General features: G+C 42.0%; 1 protein-coding gene across 1 annotated transcript in view; it reads left to right on the plus strand.

Annotated features, from left to right (window-relative positions):
* The first annotated feature begins 651 nt into the window (after window positions 1-651).
* Window positions 652-22,538, plus strand: part of Acadsb (acyl-CoA dehydrogenase short/branched chain) — a 50,063-nt gene continuing 28,176 nt past the window's right edge. Inside the window, exon 1 of the mRNA XM_051145444.1 lies at window positions 652-797. Coding sequence (XP_051001401.1) covers window positions 756-797 — 42 coding nt within the window. The 5' untranslated portion in view covers window positions 652-755. The remainder of the gene's footprint in view (window positions 798-22,538) is intronic.

Consider the following 22,538-nt stretch of genomic DNA (forward strand, 5'->3'; position numbering starts at 1 on the left):
GTCGGAGTAAACACCCTCTCCAGGATTCCCTTTGGGGTTTCTGGGGTCGACTCCTGACTCTGTCACCCCAAGAACACGCCACACAGGGAGCGCCGCCCCCCCCCCCATCGCCACCTGTCAAAGTAAGAGGCAGCTCCCCACCCTGAGCTTCCGAGCTCCCGCCCGACGGCGCCGCCTCGTGAGCCTCGGTGCGGCGGACCAAGTCACCTACACGCTCGACCTAAGAAGGTCCCGAGTCACCACGCTGCCAGCCCACGGGGCGCGCACGACCCTCCGCCGTGGACAAGGCTACGGCGGCGATAGCCGGCCCGCGATGAACCGGGCACTTTACCTCCCACCATTTCGTCAATGTGCCCAGTTTAACCGTGGTGCCGCCGTAGGAGCTGACACCCCGTCACTCACCTCTTGACAACTGCACCGAAGAATCCCCACAGCCTTGTTCGCCTTCGCCGCCGCCGCCGCCGCCACCGCCTCGGCGTTCGTCAGCGTCGCAGCTGCGGCCGCCATATTTGTTGTGTCTCCGCTCCCTCCCGCCCCCGCGCCTTGCCCAAATCTCGCGCGAGCGAACTACGGGGGAGCAAGTGAGGAGGGCTTCTGTCTCTCCTGGGGTTCCGTAGGTCGGAGTGGGCGGGGACTCGAGGGGGTGTGTGAGGGGCGGATGCGCATGGTGGGCGGGGCCCGATCTTGCCCCGCCCACGGTGTCTGGCTCCAGGGTTTTGCGGAAAGCTTAGCGAACGGCCCAGCCTGAGGCAAGGATGGTGGTCTCTGCGCTCCGACTGTGGCGTGCCCGCGGGCTGGTGAGTAAATTCCAAGGGACCGTCTTGGGAGGTCTGGGGTGACCCTGATTCTTGGCGACGTCATCTTCCCCTAAAGGTCTAGGTGAACTCTGGGCCTGGAGCTGGTCTCCTAATCAATCACCTTTCACCAGCGGGACACCGCCATCTAGACCTCCTTCAGGATCAGCCCCAATTCATGCGACGTTTCTCCAGATGATTATTACATTTTTTTTTTAATGGTTAAAATCTAAGCGTAGTCGTCGAGCATAATGTCACCTTCTTCCCTTCAGCAGCCCCGCTGGAAGGGACCTCATATTCCTAGGACTTAACATTCAAGCAGAGAATTTCTTAGGCTTTCTTTTATCTCCCTGCTGGGACCTGAGGTCCCTTAGGCTCTGGGGGAGCCCAAGAGCCCATTCTGATCCCCTTCCTCAAACTTGATCTGAGGCCAGCGTCTTGTCTCACCGGGATCTCTCTGTCCTCCCCTTGCTCCCTCGGACCTTGGAATTAGACAGGCAGAAAGCACAGTGCAGAAGACTCAATGTATTACAGAGTACCAGAAAACGTTCTTACCAGTCAGAGTGACAATGGCCAAAGGAATCATTGTGCCAACTTAATTTTTAGCTGGGCTTTATGCTTTTTCTTCAGGTTCCTGAAATAGCTTTCCTGGAGGATGTTTTCCTGCTCAGGTGATTGGCAGGTCCATTTGGGTTAAGGGAAAGACCAACTGCGTGTCTTTGCTGTGGTCGAAGTAGCTGGGAAACCTCCAGCTATAGAAAGTAATCTTGAAATTTTCTTGGGCAGATACCAAGTCTCAAGCCAGATCCTATTATTTCGGCCAGAAATAAAAATCCTGCAGTATTCCTTCCTGGTTTTGCAAGCTACTGATGAAAGTCCATCGTCAAAAACGTTAAAGCTTACCAATATCTAACTAACTATTTAACACTGGTATTGATTTATGGTCTCTGTAACGGAACAAGCTGTTGACTCAAAGTTGTTGTGCCAGGATCAACATTGCCACACTAAACCCTTCTGTTCGGTACAGTCTTTGACCTATTATAGCATGCTTTCCAGAACTTTCATACACTTAGACACACTTGCAGTTGTCAGTATAAGTAGTTCGTTTGGGACTTTATTGTTTGCTTTTTATATTTCCTTTGCATTTATTGCGGTGAATCAAAGGCTCTTCTCCTGTTTCTTTGGGCTCATGCCTGGAGGCGGCAGCACTCTGCACCTATTTGTCATGCATTATATATAATTAATGTTATGTGATTGTTTTACAAGTTTGGGGTGCTCAGAAAATTAGTAAAATTATGTTAGTGTATTGCCACAAAAGATTAGAAATAGGTTCTCATGATTATTACCTAATACTGTTTTATAATTATTGCTTAATAATAATGTAGCAAAGAATATTGGGGTTTTCAATTTGATCCGCTGTTTGTTTATGTAGCTTAAATGTTTTTGGTGTTCTTCCAGCTTCTGACTTTACTTAGTTTTCATAAACATCTTAACAAGTAGCAGTTTAATCTTGAGGTGTAGAGATTTCATACAAAGGATTAAGTAGCTTTGACAAAAACTACTGCAGCTTCTCCTTTGTTGGAGATAATACAGAAGTAATTTGTTTGGATTTGTGCATAGGTTTTGGATCTCTTTTACACAAATCAGCATATTTTACTGAATTTTGACTATAGCATGGTGGTTAATAAAGCAGGTTCTGGTTAGAGGCCAGGCTTTTTGGTGTAACCTTGGGCAGCTGCTAACTCTTTGAGTCTCAGTTTTCTGATGTGTAAAATGAGAAAAACACCTAATATTACCTATCTCTGGGGTTGTGTGAGGACCAAATGAGTTTATATGTTCATGGAAGGCTTTAGAAGATCCTGACATCCATCAGCATTCAGTGAATGTCCTTACTGCTGTTCACGAGGCACTGTGTGCTACAGCAGAGACAATATGGACGTATGTTCAAGAAGTTTAGCCTTAAGCTTTTAGAACTACATCTACCTAATCCTGTGTCAACCCTAAGGGGTCCACAGTTTACCCCTGAGTGCAAAGGAGAGAACAGTGGCAGGAATCATTACAGGACAGAGAGGCTCTTTGGATATAGGTTTTAGAATTGACGGGGAAAATAAGGGCGCTGCCACAAACAGGGATTGATGCTATTTTAAAGAATTTAGGAGTTTAGCCTTTAGGATTATGTAGAGCTATTGAAGGCTAAGCGCCTCAGAGACACTTAATCAGAGTGAAAAATATGTAGATTGCTATGATAGAAAGTGACGTACAGATTAGAGAAATGAGCCAGGACATTTCTGTAATTCCTGATTCTAGAGACAGAAACAAGGTTGAGAGTTCTGGGCCAGTCTGGACTACATGGTAATACCCTATTTCAAACAAACAAACAAAGTCCCTAGTGGAGGGGGTTAGGGAAGCTGACCTCCCCCACTAGTATGCTGTGAGGTGGCTTGGGCTTGGGGCTGATGCCCTCCACCTCCTCACCCCTTGGCACTTGAGGCAGTTGGGAGAGCTAGCCCTGGGGTCATGACAGTGGGTGAGCTGCTCCTGCCCCTCACCAGACTCAGCATTTGGTAGAGCAGGGACTGGGTAACACAGTAGAGCTGGCCCTGGAGGTGGGGCATGGGCGTGGCTGAGCCGGCCCTGAGGGCAATAGCACAAGAGAAAGGGGCTTTGAGGAAGAGTGGGGATAGGGAATGCCTTTCCCCTCTTGCACCTTGCCACCTGTGGTAGTCTGGAGAGCTGGCCCCAAGGCCTTGAGAGCAGGAGAGCTATCCCTGCCCCGCACTGGCTGCAGCACTTGGGAGAGTAGGCCCTACACCTCACCTGAGCAACACAGTGGCCTGCCCCTGTTGGTGAAGGCAAGGGTGAACCAGCCCCAAGGGTGTGAGAGTAGGAGAGCTGGCCCAGCCCCTTGCTGGCTGCAACACTTGGAAAAGTGGGCCCTATGTCTCAATGGGGCAGCATAGAGGTGCTGGCTCTGGAGACATAGGTGCAGGTAAGCTGGCCTGAGGGTACAAGGGGAAAGGTGTCCCTGCTTTCTGTCGATGGTAGCATTAAGTGAGCTAGCCTGGGCAGTGCTGGTGAGCTTACCCTCATGGTGTGGATGCAGGAAAGCAGGCAGGCTGACCAGCTCAGTTACCACCCAAGCCCAGATCCCGGGCTTTGAGTGGGCCCACCCCAAAATCTACATCGTCTGTGAACTATTGCAGTGTGCGAAAGGGCCTATCCTTCTGCTCTAGAGCTGCAGGATCTCCATGACACAGGGCACAATAGTGAAGATCCAGTACTGCCAATGTGACAGAAGACAGAGGCCTAGAACCAGACCAATGACTCATTGCAATGGGCATTTGCAAGGGAAGACGTGTGGACAGAGGAGAGTACTGTGGGACAAGCACTCTGTGACACACTACAGCTTCCACAGGCGAGATGGTTTCTAGTTTTAATTCTGTTTGTTGGTTTGATTATTTATCTGTTTTCTTTTTGGACGGGAGGTTGCAACGGTGAAGGGCGGATACAAGGAGATGGGGAGATGAGTGGGATTGGGGTTCTTGATGCGAGACTCACAAAGAATAAAAAGTTAGAAAACAAGCAAGCAAGGTAGGAGAGTGTGAGCTAGATTTAGTTCCTATCCAAAGTTAAACAGAAAGCTTTTGGCATCTGTTAAGAGCTTACTATAGACTGGGACAGTATTTCATGTTGTGATTTTTCTTTCTTTCTATGAACCCTCTGAGGTCAGTATAAGTGGTTTCAGTTGCAAGGGAAGAATTCAGAAGCAACACCCAATGCTTCCAGCTGTCACAACACTCAGGTTCCAGCAGGGGGATGCCCACCTCTACCTTTGGTCTTTTACATTCTTGCAGATGTATTAGAACTGCTTGGCAAATTGTAAATTCTGGAATCAGGATGCTTGAGTTTGAATTCTGTTTACCTCTTAGCCTGATAACTTTAAAACGTGACTTCCACACTCTCATTTCCATTTCTGCAATGGAGGAGAACCGTGGTTTATGTTAGATACTAGATATTAGATATTTAGAATGGATTCTTGCATATGGTGAAGACTTAATAACCTGAGAGGTAGGGGACAGAGTATCTTTATGTAAATGTGTATGTTTATGCCAGGGTCATTGACACCAGTGAAATTCTGTTTTTAATTGGGGAAATGGGGTATATGTGTTTTCTTTTAAAGTAAATATTAGGACATTAGAAAACAGCGTACTGCTACTGTTGAAGAAATAGTATGGGCGGATATGCTTATAGGAGATGGATCTTGAACTGAGCATCCAAAGAAGGGATGGCTTAGGTTTAGGTGAAACTCCAGAAGGATAGAGAAGAAAGGCCAAGGAGATCTGTAAATAAAAGTATAGAGATAGATAAATACTCTGGTTGATTAAACATAATATTTGGAGGAGGATCTAGGGGGAGAGGAAAGAAGGAAAATTGTGGTAGGGATGTAAAATTAAAAAATACCATAACATACGGATAGCTAGCATGATGATTTTACAGAGAGATGGACTGTTTTCCAGTGGCATGTCTGTATCATGCTAAGGACTTGTGCCTTAGCAAACCTAGCAAACCTCTCCACTGTAGATATTAGTCACAGATTTATTTTGCCCTTTCCTGTGTGTCTGTTGGCAAAAGGATTACCCATAGTCCCAACTAACATTCTTTTTGTTTAAAAAAAAAAAATGGACTTTATCAGTATAGAAATAACACGATTTTTTTTTTTTGCAGATGCAAATATATCTGCTTTCCACTCCTTTTTTTTTATCTCTGATTCTAAGACCACTAGTCATTAAAAAAAAAAAAAAAAAAAAAAAAAAAAAAATCCTCTCTGACAACTATAACCTTCTCTCAGGATCCTGGCACACTAGCCTATCTTGGACCTACATTTATTTCCTAAGGGCTAGAGGAGGGTTTCTCACATATGGCATTTAGAGCCAGTTCACTCTTTATTGTAGGAAACTGTCCTCTGTGTTGCAAAATATTTAGTGTTACCTGTGCCACCAAAAGATACCAAGCCGATGGGTTTTAACTACTAAAAATATCTCCAGGAATTTCCAGTTTCCTTTGGGGGGGACAAATTCACCCATTAGAGAACCACTGGTATAGAGCTGTCTAATGTTATAAGAATGGGGAAAGGTGAGTTTTTCCTAAGAATGACCTTGTAGGTATTAAGATAAAACCGTGTTCTTGCTCCAAAGAGAATAAGATGATAGTTTTTTTCTGACTCAAATATGAGTCACTATAGCCTTCAAAGATGGATTCAAGTTATTCTGTGTCATGTTGCACTGGTGAAGAGGTTGTATGAACTTTTGTCACCAAAACTGAAAGTCTTGATTAAGTACATTTACAAATTACATCACTGGAGACATCAGGTAAGAAGATTGCAGGAGACTTGGGCAATCTCGGTTATAGGTTCCAAATACAGCCTTACCATGTTTCCTTTACAGTCGGTGGAAGCTCCAGTGGTCCAGTAAGTTTAGCAGTGCACTCCCAAAGTTTGCCTTGGACCAGTCAATGTTATTCTCCTAGAAAACTAAGGCACTGTTAGGAACAACTCCTAGAGGCTAAAATACAGAGCCAGAGATCTGTGGAAGAGAAAAGGTCAGTGTCGGTAGCTTTGAAGAACAGCAAGAGCGGAAGCCACTGTTCATGGAGAAAGCACACAGAGTCGGGAGACTAGAGTCTGATCTGGGGCACGGGGATACGCAAGGACAGAGGTAAAATAGAAAATGAGACAGGAGAATTTCAATCAGATCGTCGACTGAATAGTCCTGATTTAATGAAAATTTAGTATAAGGTCTCTGTAGAAGTTTGAAATCCCTCAGCTGTCGGAAGCACAGAAGACAACACTGTAGCTTTTGCACAGTAACTTTCCCTGACCTGGGACAGCTATGTCCTAAGACCCTGAAGCATTAAACACTCATCATACTGAGGTTTTGTTTGTTTGTTTGTTTGTTTTTCAGTATATACCTATGGTAACCTCACCATTTCCCTTCCAGAAAGCACTTGTGGCTCGAATAAGAATGAGAATGCGTGGGCATCTGGGAGTGGCCCTGTTTAGAAGGGTTAAGAAGTGTGGCCTTGCTGGATGGAGGACATGTGTCCCTGGAGGTGGACTTTGAGGTTTTCAAATGTCCAAGCTAGGCCCAGTGGCTCTCTCTCCTGCTGCCCGCAGATCCAGTTGTAGAACTCTCAGCTCCTTCTCCAGCACCATGCCTGCCTGCGTGCTGCCATGCGTCCCACCATGATAAAAATAGACTAAACTTCCAAAACTGTAAGCAAGCCCCAACTAACTGCTTTCTTTTTACAAGAGTTGTGGTCACGGTGTCTCTTCACAGCACTAGAACACTGACTAAGAGCACTTTTATAGCTTCTTTTTAGCATGCACAAATAGCCATGTTTAAAGCTTTTCTCCTGCACTTTACAGCCGGTGTTAAATAAAACAAGAGGCGTCCTGAACAGCAGCACTGAACCCCCTTTTGTTGCCCTCCTCTCCTTATGCTTGTGCGTCAGTTAAGGGAAACTGCAGGCCACGCAGGACCTGAGTAAGGTGTGCAAGAAAATAAGACCACACTGTGATTATCTATCCCCATGCTTTGTTTGTTTGTTTGTTTTTCTCTATGTAGCCCTAGATATCTTGGAACTCAACTAGCATGGCCTAGAAGTCACAGAGATCTGCCTGCCTCTGCCTCACAAGCCCTGGGATTAAAGACGTACTCCGCCACCTCCCAGCCTCCATCTGTAGATTTATTTTGTATGTAAGTCCAGCCCCACTTGGTACGCCAAAATGTTAATGTTATTTTTACAGAACTGTGTGTTTGTTTCTCAGTTTCTCTCTTAACCCAGCTATCACCAAATAATTGGGACTCTTTTATATTTGTCTAATAATAAGCTTCACAATATAATAGCCTTGCAGTTATTATCTTTTTTTAAATTTAAATTTATTTTTTAAAATTTATTCACTTTGCATTTGAATTATAGCCCCCTCCCTTATCTCCTCCCAGTCCTACCCACCCTCCCTTCCCCCCCCCCATGACCCTCCCCAGATCCTCAGAGAGGGAGAGCAGCTCTGCCTTAATTGGCAGTCAAGACCCCATGCATTCAGCTGCGGATCCTTCTGGAATAAATGGAGTCTCAGAAGATCATGGTGGAAAAATGGCGACCAAGAGAGCACACCCCATCATGCCAGGCAGCCTTTATTTATAAACCTTGGGCGGTGGGGAGGGGTTTTGAGGGTGACTGTGTCTGATTCACTGGTGCTCGAGGTGCCAGGATACTTTATCTACACACAGGAGAACAGTACCTCCTTCGCATGCAGTAACATGGGGCCTTATCACAAGAAGGAGAAAACAGTATCTAATTATCCTATGTGTGAGGGGATGACTTCTAGGTATGACTAAAGGTCATTTTCTAGAGCCTAGGATCCCCTCAGCATAGGGTGGGGTGCTTCCAGGAATTCCCTGTGCTAGCTGAGCAAGTTCCCTATCAGGAAAAGATCAGGCCTGTAATCTTCCTTGAGGGCTATGTGACACTCCTTACAAAATCTGAGGTTACCAGATCAGGTGGAGTGAGAAGCCTCCTGAGAAAAGGGAGTCCAAATTCATAGCCTAAAATGGGTATCTGGAGAAGTCAGACTCCAACCTTATCCAGCAGAGTCTCGCAAGTGAGTACCATGCATGTTCTTCTGTGTCTGGGCTACTTGATTCAGGATGATCTTTTCAAACTCCGTTCATTTGCCTGGAAATTTTATGATGGCTGAATAGTGTTCCATTTAGAAGATGTACAAAAATGTCTATCCCTTCATCATTTGAGGGACATCTGGGTTGTTTCCAGTTTCTGGCTATTACGACTAGCAATGCTGCTATGAACATAGTTAAGCAAATGTCCTTGTTATGTGGTGGAGCATCTTTTGGGTATGCCAAGGAGTGGTATAGCTGGTTCTTGAGATAGAGCTGTTCCCAATTTTCAGAGAAAGTGCCAGACTGATTTTCAAAGTGGTTGTACAAGTCGGCACTCCCACCAACAATGGAGGAGCGTTCTCTCTCCACATCCTCACCAGCATGTGCTATCACTTGAGTTTTTGATCTTAGCCATTCTGAAAGTCCTTTTGATTTGCATTTTGCTAGTAGCTAAGGACATTGAGCATTTCTTTAAGTGCTTCTCAGCCATTCAGTATTCCTCAGTTGAGAATTCTGTTTAGTTCTGCACCCCACTTAAATTGGATTATTTGGTTTATTGGTGTTTCATTTCTCGAGTTCCTTATATATATTAGATATTAGCCCTCTGTCAGATATAGGGTTGGTGAAGATCTTTTCCCAGTCTGTAGGCTGTCATTTTGTTTTAATGACAATGTCCTTTGCTTTACCAAATCTTTTCACTTTCCCAAGGTCATTTATTAATTGTTAATCTTAGAGCCTGAGCTGTTGGTGTTCTGTTTTGGAAGTTGTCTCCTGTGCCAATGAGTTCAAAGGTCTTCCCCACTTTTTCTTCTAATAAATTTAATGTTTCTGCTTTTATGTTAAGATCTTTGATCCACTTGAACTTGATTTTTATGCAGGGTGATAAATATGGACCTATTTGCATTTTTCTACACATATACATACAGTTAAACCAGTACCATTTGTTGAAGATGCTTTTTTTCATTGTATAGTTTTGGCTTCTTTGCCAAAAATCAAGTGTCCATAGGTATGTGGGTTTACTTCTGGGTCTTCAATTCTATTGCATTGATCCACCAGTCTGTTTCTATGCCAGTACCATGCAGTTTTTATTACTGTTGCTCCAGAGAACAGCTTGAGATGAGGGATGGAGATACCTCTAGAAGATCTTTTATTATACAGGATTGTCTTAGCTATTGTGTTTTTGTTTTGTTTTGTTTTTCATATGAAGTTGAGAATTGTTCTTTCAAGGTCTGTAAAGAATTGTTGTTGGTATTTTGATAGGAATTGCATTAAATCTATAGACTGCTTTTGGTTACATGGCCACTTTTACTTTGTTAATCCTCCAGATCCACGAGCATGAGAGATCTTTCCATCTTCTGATATCTTCTTCAATTTCTTTCTTCAGAGACTTGAAGTGTTTTTTGTTTTGTTTTTTCATACAAGTCTTTCACTTGCTTGCTACTTTATGTTTTTGTGGCTATTGTGAAGGGTGTTGTTTCCCTAATTTCTTTCTCAGCCTGTTTGTCTTTTGTATACTGGATGTCCCTCAAATGATGAATGGATAAAGATGCTTTGGTACTTCTTCTAAGTGGAGTGCTATTCAGCCACCATAAAATTTGCAGGCAAGTGAATGGAGTTTGGCCTTTAGACTTACATTTGCTGCATAAAAATATTACCCTGAAGGACCAACCCCCCTTTTTATCAGTAGCTTCTTGTCAATCTAACAAATTCTGAGATAATCAACTTATCTTTTTTAAAGGGAGTTTTGGTGAGGCGTACAGTTTTAGATGCCTATGAGCAGGCAGATTTGTTTCTTTTAGGTGTCTTGTGGAAGTCCCAAGTGGCGATGGATTAATCTTTTACCAGAAAGAGGAAGAGAGAAGAGGAAGGGGCTGGGGACCCATAGTCCCCAACTCTTAAAGGTTCCACCACCTTCCAATAACACTGTGCTGGTGATAAAGAAAGCCTTTATTTAACATCTAAACCATAGCACCCTCTACTTCTACTTCATCCTGGAATACTTCTTATACATGTTGTAAAATTTTCCCGTTGAGTTCTTCTCAATTTCTGACTTCTCATAAGCCACACCAATTCTTGGAAATTTTAAAGCCATGATTTGTTTAATTTCTTTTGAAGACATGATACTTTCAAAAAAAAAAAAAAAACTTTCTTTTCATCTCTCTGTAGCTCTCTGTGCAGTTTTAAGAAGAAACATATCCAGGCATGACTTCACATGTCTTTAATCCCAGCTCTTGAAAGGCATAGGCAGTCAGATCTCTGAGTTTGAGGACACCCTGGTCTATATAGCGAGTTCTAAAACAGCCAACATAGAGATAACCTGACAAAGAAGAAGAGTAAGATGGGGAGGGAAAAGAAAAATATAGATAGGGTTAGAGAGATGCCTCAGTGGTTAATAGCCACTGCTCTTTTGAGATTGGTTCTTAGTACTCACGCTGGGCAATTTACAAAGCCTGCAACTCCAGCTTCAAGGAATCTTATGCCCTCTTTTGGCCTCTGTAGGCACCAGCACACAGGTAGTATGTACACACACACACACACACACACACCTTTTAATTAAAAAAGAAAAGAAATATAGAGTCCCACAAACTCTTTATCTAGTTTGCTCCCACATTACTTACTAACTGTAGAACAGTTATCACATTCGGGACATTGTGATCCACCAATTAATGTGACCACCAATCTGTTTCAGAGAGTCAGTTTGCCTGTGTATGTATGTGTAGTTCTGTGCAGTTTCATCGCGTCCTTACTTGTGTTTGCAGTTCTACAGTCAAGCTAAAGATCATTCCAGCAACACAGAGGTCTTTGTTGCCCCTTTGTAATCTCACACCACCGTTCTTCCCTTTCCTTGGCCCTTAATACCTATGAACAGCTAATCTCTTTTCTACCTGTATTATTTTATTTCAACAGTGTTGGATAAATGGAATAATTTAATAACAGAGTCAGTTTGGGGCTACGTAGTTTTCTATTGTAAGAGATGGGTAAAATATTTTTCTTCTACCCTTTATATTCAGTGGCTAGCCCTGAGAATCAAAACAGAAAGGACAGATTAATGATTAATAGTAGGGAAAAGTTTATTTTGTATGAATAGCAAGTATGTGGCTGGTTAAATGAATAACTTATTTAAAGGCTTAAATAATAGCTTTTCCAACCACAATTTCATAGTTTTACTATCCATAATTTTAGTGAACTGCAGTTAACTATGTTCTATTAAATGGAAAATTCTAGAAGTAAATAACTCATCAGTTTTAATCACACATTATTCTGAGTAACATAATAATCTGTCCAATCCAGAACATGACTTATTCCTTTGTCCAGCTAGCTGTATACATGAAGTATATGCTACCCATCCATTAACTCTGACTTTTGCATTATAGTGCCTATGTTTGGATAAACCCATGTTTTACTTAATAATGGCCCTAGAGCACAAGAGTGGTCATATGAAGGAGGAACTAGGGCATAAAATATGGAAATACAGATTGATCTTGCTGTATGACAGTGCTGCTGAGTGTATAGGAAAATATCATGTGTACCATATGAAAAATGTGAGTTCTAAACCTGCACACAAATATTCACAGCGTCCAGAAGGGGAAACAGTTCATATGCCCTTAGTTGTGAAGGGTTAGTCACCTGTGGTACACGTCTACTGTGGTTAGGATCTATCTGAACCCACAGCATTTATAGAGTGATTTTCCCTCCTCTTTGAGACAGTCTTACTATAGAGCCCTGGCTGACCCGTGACTTATCCTGTAGACCAGGCTACTTTGAACTCACCTGCCTCTGCTTTCAAGTGCTGATATTAAATGAATGTACCACCAACCTGGCCTTTTTTTTTTTTTTTTTTTTTTAAGCTGAAGACATCTAAAATTTGCAAGCTAACTTCTCTAGGAGATTCCCTTGCCCAAAAAGCACCATCAACCTCTTGAAAATGTGACTGCCATTAATCCTCTCTTCTTTAGAGCTTCATGGCCCTGAAGAAAATGAAAAGGCCACCGACATTTATTTATGCAAGCATCATCAAAACATTTCTTCTTCTTTTTTTTTTTTTTTTTTTTTTTTTTTTGGTTTTCGAGACAGGGTCTCTCTGTGTAGCCTTGGCTGTCCTAGACTCACTTTGTAGACCAGGCTGGCCTCGAACTCACAGCGATCCACCTGCCTCTGCCTCCCAAGTGCTGGGATTAAAGGCCTGCGCCACCACTGCCCGGCTCAAAACATTTCTTATAGCCAGACATGATGGTACATACCTCTAATTCCAGTATTGGAGAGACAGAGGCAGGGGGATTGCTGTAAGCTCAAAGCCAGTTTAGTCTACATAGTAAGCTTCAGGCCAGCCAAAGCTAGTTAGTGAGCTCCTGTCTCAAATAAAACAAAAAACAAAAACAAAAGCAAAAACCTAATAAAAATACCTTTTTATTATTAAAATTAATTATTGTGTGTGAATGTGTGATGTTCGTGTTGGCATGCATGTGGAAGTTTCTCCTGTCTTCTTATAGGTTCTGGGAATCAAACTTAGGTTGCTAGACTTGTGCAGCAAGCACCTTTACCCACTGAGCCATCTTGCCAGCCCAAAGCCTTTTTTTGTTTTGTTTTATTTTGTTTTTTCGAGACAGGGTTTTTCTGTGTAGCCTTGGCTGTCCTGGACTCACTTTGTAGACTAGGCTGGCCTCGAACTCACAGAGATCTGCCTGCTCTGCCTCTGAGTGCTGGGATTAAAGCATACGCCACCATGCCCGGCCCCCTACAGAAATGTATTTGTGTTTCCAGCAGTCAGTTTTCTCATTCAATGCTATGGGTCTCAGCAATCAGATGCAGGTCATCAGGCTTGGCACTGTGTGCCTTTAGCAGCTGAGCCATCTCTATTGTCAGGATTTGTGTTTTCTATGGAACTCATGTCTACTTCCTTCTTTATACTTTAGTTAGGAATACTGTTGTGTGTCTGTCCTGCCCCTCCCCCTAGTCCCCTTGCCTTGTGCCCCACCACCACCACCACACACCTTATCCTAGGGAGGATTGATTCTCAGACTTCCATTGGATGGCCGGTGTGTGTGTGTGTGTGTGTGTGTGTGTGTGTGTGTGTGTGTGTGTGTGTGTGTGTACGTGTACGTGTGTGTGTATTTGTGTGTTCAAAGGTGCCACTGCTGGCTCATATGATATGTGCACACTTCTACGGATTGCTAAGCTGTTTTCTAGGGCATCCAAACAAGTTTATATTCCCACTATCAATTGTGGGTTTCATTTTCTCATTACCCTGGCCATTTGATGTCACTAATATTTTATTTCAGACTTTCTGATAATGTGGCCTGTGGGTAGAAAGTGACAGAGGAAACAGCAGGCATAGGAGGGATAATGACTAAATTGATATGGTGTGATTTTTGTTAACAACAGGCCAGAGTGATCAGACATACCCTGATAAGGAGTGGAGGAGGACCTTGCTCAGATATCAAAGGTGATGAAATATAAAGCGGGGTTCTTACTGAACTGGCTTAGCAGAGTGCTTTTGCTAAAACTGGATCTGACAAGGAATCACACAAGTGACTGTAAGACAGTGTGAAAACCTAACCTAAGGTTTGGTCAGATGAAGGCAAAAACCTCACAGATTTTAGACAGGGTTCGTATTAGTTATCTGGGAGAAACTTTTGCATATAAGGAAGCCCAAACGTTATGATGGGGTTCAGGTAGCTGTTTTGTCTTTAGCTCCCCGAGTGATATGGACGTACACTCGAGTGGTATGGAGGCAAAGGGGGCTTCCTTTTTCACCCTCTGAATGCTTGGTAATTGAGCCTTCTGAAATAGACAAGAGATTAACAACAAAAGAGGCATACAAGTTTATTAGAAACAAGAGGGAGTCAGGATAGTGAGAAGCCAGTGACTCAGGTTTCAAAGGCTGGTACTTTGAGAAGACAGACTATTATCTCAGAGCCCTGCTTTAGGGAAAACAGGTATGTGAAAAGACTTTAATTAGGAAAGGGCTGCAGAGACCTCAGTGAGCAGAAACACTGTGCTCAGATATTTCCAGGCTTGACAGCTATCTCCATCTCTCAGGATGCTTTTCTTCTTTTACGTCAGAACATCCTTATCATAACAACGAACCTTTGTTTACTATGTACTGTAATTCTTTAGATGAGCTGTAACCAAATTTATGGCTTCTCTAGGCTACATTGTAGACACACACACACACACACACACACACACACACACACACACACACACACACACAAATGCCTTGGGCCATACGTTAAATCCAGGGGTGTCCAATCTGTGGCCTGCAGTTGCAAAAGCATATATTTATTTTGCATGACATTGTGATATGACATTGTCATCTACAACATTTATTTTCAAGATCTATCAATTTCCAAAAAAAAAAAAAAAAAGAGTATTGCAAAAACACATATGGTAGGACTGGACAGGTGCTCACTGGTTGAGAGTACCTCTGTTTTCTACAATAAGAACTTTATGACAGGCGGATCTGGGTCCTGGGGTCCTCCTCAAACTAAGGCACCAGCCAAGGAGAATATAGGCAGTAAGCTTCAAACCCCTACCAGGACCTAGCCAATGAACAGGATATTCTCCACCGGTGAGTGGAGAGTGAGATCTGACAATCACACGAACTCTGGTGCTCCTTTTCTGACCATGTCCCCTGGACGGGGAGGTCTGGCGGCACTCAGAGGAAGGATAGCAAGTTACCAAGAAGAGACTTGATATTCTAAGAGCATATATAGGGGGAGGAGGTCTCCCTCAATCACAGACATAGGGGAGGGGAGAAGGGGGGAAGTGGGAGGGAGGGAAGAATGGGAGGAAACAGGGGAAGGGCTAACAATCGAGATGTAATATGAATAAATTAATAAAATGGGAAAAAAAAAGAAACAGAGTACCTCTGTTTTTACAGAGGACCTGGGTTAAATCTCTAGCCAGGCACGCGTAGACACATACATGCACACATAATTTAAAAATAAGCTGTGCATGCACATGCACGCATGTGTGTGTGTGTGTGTGTGTGTGTGTGCATAAATCTCATAACGTTTTAAGGAAGTACTTGATTTTGGTATCGGGCAGCATTCATAGTCATTTTGGGCTGCACGTGTCTCAGGCTGTAGATAGGCACCCTTGTTTAGGTAAACACAGCTCCTTACAAACCAAATATTTCCTATATGTCTGTCTTTAGTTTAAAAATATAGAGCAGCAAATTATATGCTTTGTGTTAAGTGATCCACATTTAGATGTTATAAAAATTTTGTCAATGTTCTACCTTTTAAAAATCAGGAGTAAGAGCCAGGCGTGGTGATGAACGCCTTTAATCCCAGCACTCAGGAGGCAGAGGCAGGGAATCGGTTCGCTGTGAGTTCGGAGGCCAGACTGGTCTACAAAGTGAGTCCAGGACAGCTAAGGCTAACACAGAGAAAACAAAACAAAACAAAAAATTCAGGAGTAAGTTGCTAGTTATTAAGTTCATGTCTTTATGATTCCTCTTCCCAGGAAGAAAAAGAAAAAGCAGCTTTTCACAAAACAAAACAAAAACAAAGAAAAACTCCACAACACCGCTAACCTACTGAGTAGTCTCAGTCAGAGGTGTCATCTATAGCAAAGCTGGTGGGAAACTGATAATGTATTGCTTAGCTGTGTAACCTCCAAAGTTAGTGATATTTTCATAGTCAACCAACAACAACTGAAGCTAGAAGGCTTTTGGGGGGCTTCTCTCAGTTATCCCTTCTTCTCAGGGGAGGAAGTGGAAGATGCTTGAAATTTTAGACGACTCCATCTGCGAGGGGTATTTTTCTAACTGCCCAATGGACACTTGAAGCTGCAGGTGGTTATTCTGGGGGAAGCTTATAATGCCCTTCCTATATCTTAATTAAGTACCTGCTACACGTGTCACTCTCTGCCCACCGCTTTTGTAGCTTGAGGTGCTAAAGTGAAACAAGACCGAATTTCTATATGCTTCTGCACAGTTTCGTGGATTCTTTGTTCTTTTTGTAGATCCTAGCAACCTCAACATTCAATTGCTGTTGGTTTTCTTTCCTTATTAAGATAAGAAAGAACTATAACCTTTTCATTTAAAGGAAATACTGCTTTCTTTTGGCACATTCAAACTGCCTGCCTGACTTCTTTCAAGCTTTGGAGCCAGGATAAATAAAATAAGTTATCTGACTGTGATTCGCATTATATTGGTAAACTGTCAATGTGCTAATTGTGCTTGCTGAGAGGCTGGCTCCGGAAGCGGAAGCGAGGTTGCCTCCCACCACCTCTGTAACAGAGAGAGGGAAATACAGAATAGCCCTAAAGTAAACACATTCTGTCCTTGAGAACAGCTAGCAGATAAGCTGTTTCCAACCCAGGTCACTGTTGCTTATGCTATAATATAAAAGTATGGAATAGGAAGAAGCCCATCCATGGAGAGACGGTGGAGGAGTGTCTCTTTGGAAGACTCCAGCTGCCTGCCCCACTTTCTGCAGCTGATTTCTGCTGGATGCTTGTAAACACTTGAATTGATGTTATCTATCTGCAGCTTGCTAACTGTTATTTTATTTGGAAACCTTTGCCCAAAACTCTCAATCTGCAATTAGAGCTGACTGTTTCAAGGGATTCTCCAGTTGTTTCTGGTAGGTGTTTGTAAGCCACCTGATTTGCTGACAGTACTTTTTTGTTTGTTTGTTTGTTTGTTTGCTTTCTAAATTGGGCTACTGTGAGTGCCCAGTTTGGTAATGTTTTGCCATCTGTCTCATTATCTGCTACTCACTATTTCTTCTTTTACCTTTTGCAATATACTTAATAAACTCACTCATTCAAGACCAAAAGTGCAGCTTTTGTAGATTAGTCTCTGAACTGTACAAAACAACTGCAACAGTCTGTTTGATAACCTGGCTGTCCACGCAATGGGCCAGCTGGACAGAATAAGAAGAATAAGGCTTCCTCATGTACTCTGTATGGTTTGCAATTTAAAGCTGCACATGATGTATTTCGGCAGCGTTTCCAATTAGTATCTTCAAGCCACAGATCCCACGAGTGCGGACATCAAAGTTGCCAATAAGAAAAGGAGAGCTACGTCACTGATTTTTTTTTTTAGGAGAGATGAAGGGGCCCAAGGACAGACAATGGCCTGCAGTAGAATACTAGTCATTGCTCTTATCCTGTAGTTAACCATCCTTGAAGTTAAGGATATTACCTGCTTTCTGGAGGAACTTACCTAAGTAAGTTCAGATAAGGCATTCTCAGGGAAAGTCACTACTCTCTGACCTTCAGGAGAAAGGACCCAGACATAGCAGGAAAGTCAGTTATTAGTAAATGTTTCCATAATAAACTAGTTTATTTCCTTTAATTATATGTAGCTATAAGAAATCCAAGAAAAGGCCCTTAGATGTTATCTTGAACTGTTACCTAAAACCTATTTCCAGCCTTTTTTTTTTTTTTTTTTTTTTTTTTTGGTTTTTCGAGACAGGGTCTCTCTGTGTAGCCTTGGCCATCCTGGACTCACTTTGTAGACCAGGCTGGCCTCGAACTCACAGCGATTCGCCTGCCTCTGCCTCCCGAGTGCTGGGATTAAAGGCGTGCGCCACCACGCCCGGCTAAAAAGTAGTCTTTTTTGTTTGTTTGTTTGTTTTTGTTTTTTTTTTTTTTCCAGACAGGGTTTCTCTGTGTAGCCTTGGCTGTCCTGGACTCACTTTGTAGACCAGGCTGGCCTCGAACTCACAGTGATCCGCCTGCCTCTGCCTCCCGAGTGCTGGGATTAAAGGCGTGCGCCACCATGCCCGGCTCCAGCCTTTTATTTACACATTAAGTAGTTTCTTTTTTTAAAGAAATTTATTCAGATTACATCTCAGTTGTTATCCCCTTACTTGTATCTTCCTGTCCCTCCCCCTCCCCCCCCTGCCCTCGTTCATCCTATTTCCCCTCCTCTAGGTCGTGACAGAAGGGGACCTCCTCCCCCACCATAAGATCACAGCATATCAGGTCTCATCCTGGTAGTCTTCTTACTCCTCTTCTGAGTGGCACTAAGTCTCCCCACCCAGGGAAAGTGGTCAAATAGGGGGGACCAGAGTTCATGTCAGAGTCAGTCCCTGTTCCCCACACAACTGTGGAGATGTGCTGACCACTGGCTAGATCTGGATAGGGGTTCTAGGTTTACTGCATGCATTGTCCTTGGTTGGTACAGTAGTTTGAGCAGACAACCGCCCCGCCCCCCCCCCCCCCAGGTCTAGATCTGCCCATCATGATGTTCTTCTTGTGGGTTTCTAGGACTTTCTGGGTCCTTCTATTTCCCCATTCTCCTATACCTCTCTCACCTGGATTCCCAATAGGAAGTCCCAGTATCTATCCTAATCTCCTGCTAAGTGAAGACTTTCAGGGGACATCTCTGTTGGGCTAGTGTCCAATTGTAAGTAAAATATATACCATGTGTATCTTTCTGGGTCTGGGTTAACTCATTCAGGATGATCATTTCTATTTTCATCCATTTGCCTGTAAATTTCAGGATTTCCTTGTTTTTAATAGCTGAGTAGTATTCCATAGTGTAAATGTACCACATTTTCTTTATCCATTCTTTGACTGAGGGACATCTAGGTTGTTTCCAGGTTCTGGCTATTACAAATAAGATGGCTACGAACATGGTAGAGCATCTTCTGGGTATATTCCAAGGAGTGGAATAACTGGGTCTTGAGGAAGCCCTATTCCCAGTTTTCTGAGAAAGCACCAGATTGAGTTCCAAAGTGGTTGTACAAGTTTGCATTCCCACCAGCAATGAAGGAGTGTTCTACTTTCACCACATCCTTGCCAGTTTATGCTATCACTTGAGTTTTTGATCTTAGCCATTCTGGTGGGTGTATGATAGAATCTCAGAGTCATTTTGATTTGCATTTCTCTGATGACTAAAGAGGTTAAACATTTCTTTAAGTGTTTCTCGACCATTTGATATTCCTCTGTTGAGAATTCTCTGCTTAGTTCTGAGCCCCATTTCTTAATTGGGTTATTTGGTTTGGTGGTGTTTAATTTCTTGAGCTCTTTATATATTTTGAATATTAGTCCTTCTGCCTTATAGAAGCTCCTCAACCTCATGAGGTCCAATTTATTAATTTTTGACCTTAGAGCCTGGGCTGTTGGAGTTCTGTTCAGGAAGTTGTCCTCTGTGCCAATGAGTTCCAGGCTCTTCCCCACTTTTTCTTCTAACAGGTTTAGTGTCTCTGGTTTTATGTTTTAATCCACTTGCACTTGAGTTTTGTGCATGGTGGTATATATAGATCTACTTGCACGTTTCTACATGTAGACATTCAGTTAGACCAGCACCATTTGTTGAAGACGCTATTCTTTTTCCATTGAATAGATTTGGCTTCTTTGTAAAAAACAAAAACAAAAACAACAACAACAAAAACCAAATGTCCATATGTGTGTGGATTTATTTCTGGGTCCTCATGATATAATGGAGCATCTTTTGGCTATATGCCCAGGTATAGCTAGGCCTTGAGGTAGAACTATTCCCAACTTTGTGAGAAATTACCAAACTGATTTCCAAAGTGGTTGTACAAGTTTGCACTCCTCCCAGCAATGAAGGAGGTCCCCTTGCTCCATATCCTTTCCAGCCAGATCTGTCACTTAAGCTTTTGATCCTAGTCATTCTAATGAGTGTAAGATAGAATCTGAGTAATTTTGATTTGCATTTCCCTCCCTGGTGACTAAAGAGTTAAACATTTTTTAAGTGCTTATTGGCCCTTAGAGATCCCTCTGTCGAGAGTCTCTGTTTAGTTCTGTATACCATTTTAAACTTGGGTTTGGTTTGTTGCTATCTAATTTCTTGTGTACTTTAACAAAAAAAAAAAAAAATTGGGATATCAACCCTCTCTCTGATGTAGGGCTGGTGAAGATCTTTTCCCATTATGTAAGCTGCTGTTCTGTCTTTTTGATGGTGTACTTTGCCTTACACAAGCTTCTCTGTTTCGTGAGGTCCCATTTATCAGTTGTTGATCTTAGTGCTTGAACTGGTGATGTTCTGTTCAGGAAGTTGTTTTCTGTGCCAATGTGTTCAAGGTTCTTCCCCACTTTTTCTTCTAACAGATTTAGTATATCTGGTTTTATGTTGAAGTCTTTGATCCACTTGGACTTGAGTTTTGTACAGGGTGATAAATATGATTGTATTTTCATTCTTCTACATGTAGACATCCAGTTAGACCAGCACCATTTGTTGAAGATGCTTTCTTTTTTTCCATTGTATAATTTAGCTTCTTTGTCAAAAATCAAGTGTCCATACGTGTGTAGGTTTACTTCTGGGTCTCCAATTCAATTCCATTGATCAATCTGCTTGTTTTTATGCCAATTCCATGCAATTTTAATAACTATCGCCCTATAGTACAGCTTGAGATCAGGGATGGCAATACTTCTAGAGGTTCTTTTATTGTACAGGATTGTTTTAGTAATCCTAGGTTTTTTGTTTTTCCATGTGAAGTTGAGAATTGTCATTTCAATGTCTGTAAAGAATTGTGTTGGAATTTTGATGGAAATTGCATTGAATCTATAGATTGCTTTTGGTAAGATGGCCATTATTACTATGTTAATCCTACTGATCCATGAGCATGGGACATCTTCCATCTTCTGATATTGTCTTCAATTTTTTTTCTCCAAAGACTTGAAGTTCTTGTCATACAAGTCTTTGACTTGCTTGGTTAAATTACACCAAGATATTATATATTATTCGTGGCTATTGTGAAGGGTGTTGCTTCCCTAATTTCTTCTTTAGACTGTTAATTATTTGTATAAAGAAGGGCTATTGATTTTTTTAAAACTAATTTTGTATCTAGCCACTTTGCTGAAGGTATTTATCAGCCTTGGGAGTTCCATGGCAGAATTTTAGGGGTCACTTATGTATACTATCTTATCATCTGCAAATAGCAATATTTTGACTTCTTCCTTTTCAATTTGTATCCCTTTGCTCTCCTTTCGTTGTCTTATTGCTCTAGCTAAAACTTCAAGTACTATATTGAATAGATACAAAGAGAGTGGGCAGCCTTGTCTTGTCTCTGATTTTAGTGGAAGTGATTAAATTTCTCTCCATTTAATTTAATGCTGGCTATTGGCTTATTGTATATTGCCTTTATTGTGTTTAGGTTTGTGCATTGTATCCCCGATTTCTCCATGACTTTTAACATGAAGAGGTGTTGGATTTTTGTCAAAGGCTTTTTCAGTGCTAATGATGTGATCATGTGGGTTTTTTTTTTCTTTCAGTTTGTCTATATGGTGGATTACATTGATGGATTTTCATATAGCGAACCATCCCTGCATCCCTGGGATGAAGCCTACTTGATCTTGGTGGATGTTTTTTATGTGTTCATGGATTCGGTTTGTGTGTATTTTATTGAGTATTTTTGCATCAGTGTTCATAAAGGAAATTGGTCTGAATTTTTCTTTGTTGAGTCTTTGTGTGGCTTAGGTATCAGGTTGACTGTGTCCTCATAGAATGAGTTTGCCAATTTTCTTTCTGTTTCTGTTTTGTGGAATAGTTTGAGGAGTGTTGGTATTAGCTCTTCTTTGAAGGTCTGGTAGAATTCTGCACTAAAACCATCTTGTCCTGGGCTTTTTTGAGGGTGGGGTGTCTAATTAAATTGTCTACCTGATCTTGATTTAACTTTGGTAAATAGTATCTATTAAAAAAAAATCTTCCATTTCATTTAGATTTTCCAATTTTGTGGCATATAGGTTTTTGAAGTAAGACCTAATGATTCTTTGGATTTCCTCAGTGTCTGTTTTTATGTCCCCCTTTTCATTTCTAATTTTGTTAATTTGAATATTCTCTCTCTGCCTTTTAGTTAGTTTGGCTAAGGGTTTGTCTATCTTGTTGATTTTCTCAAAGAACCAGCTCTTGGTTTCATTGATTCTTTGAATTGTTCTCTTTGTTTCTAATTTGTTCTTTTTTTTTTTTTTTTTTTTTTTTTGTATAAAATATATTAGACTCTCAAAGGTTTCTCTACCCTGGCTAGTTCCCAAATAATTGATACAGAGAGACTATAAATTATTTTATAAGCTTTAACGCACTAGAGCTGGGCAGATATCAACTCTCTAAACTATTTTTCTGCTTCTCATTAGAAATTCCAAA

Source organism: Acomys russatus, chromosome 5, assembly GCF_903995435.1.
Source record: "Acomys russatus chromosome 5, mAcoRus1.1, whole genome shotgun sequence".
Classification (NCBI taxonomy): Eukaryota; Metazoa; Chordata; class Mammalia; order Rodentia; family Muridae; genus Acomys; species Acomys russatus.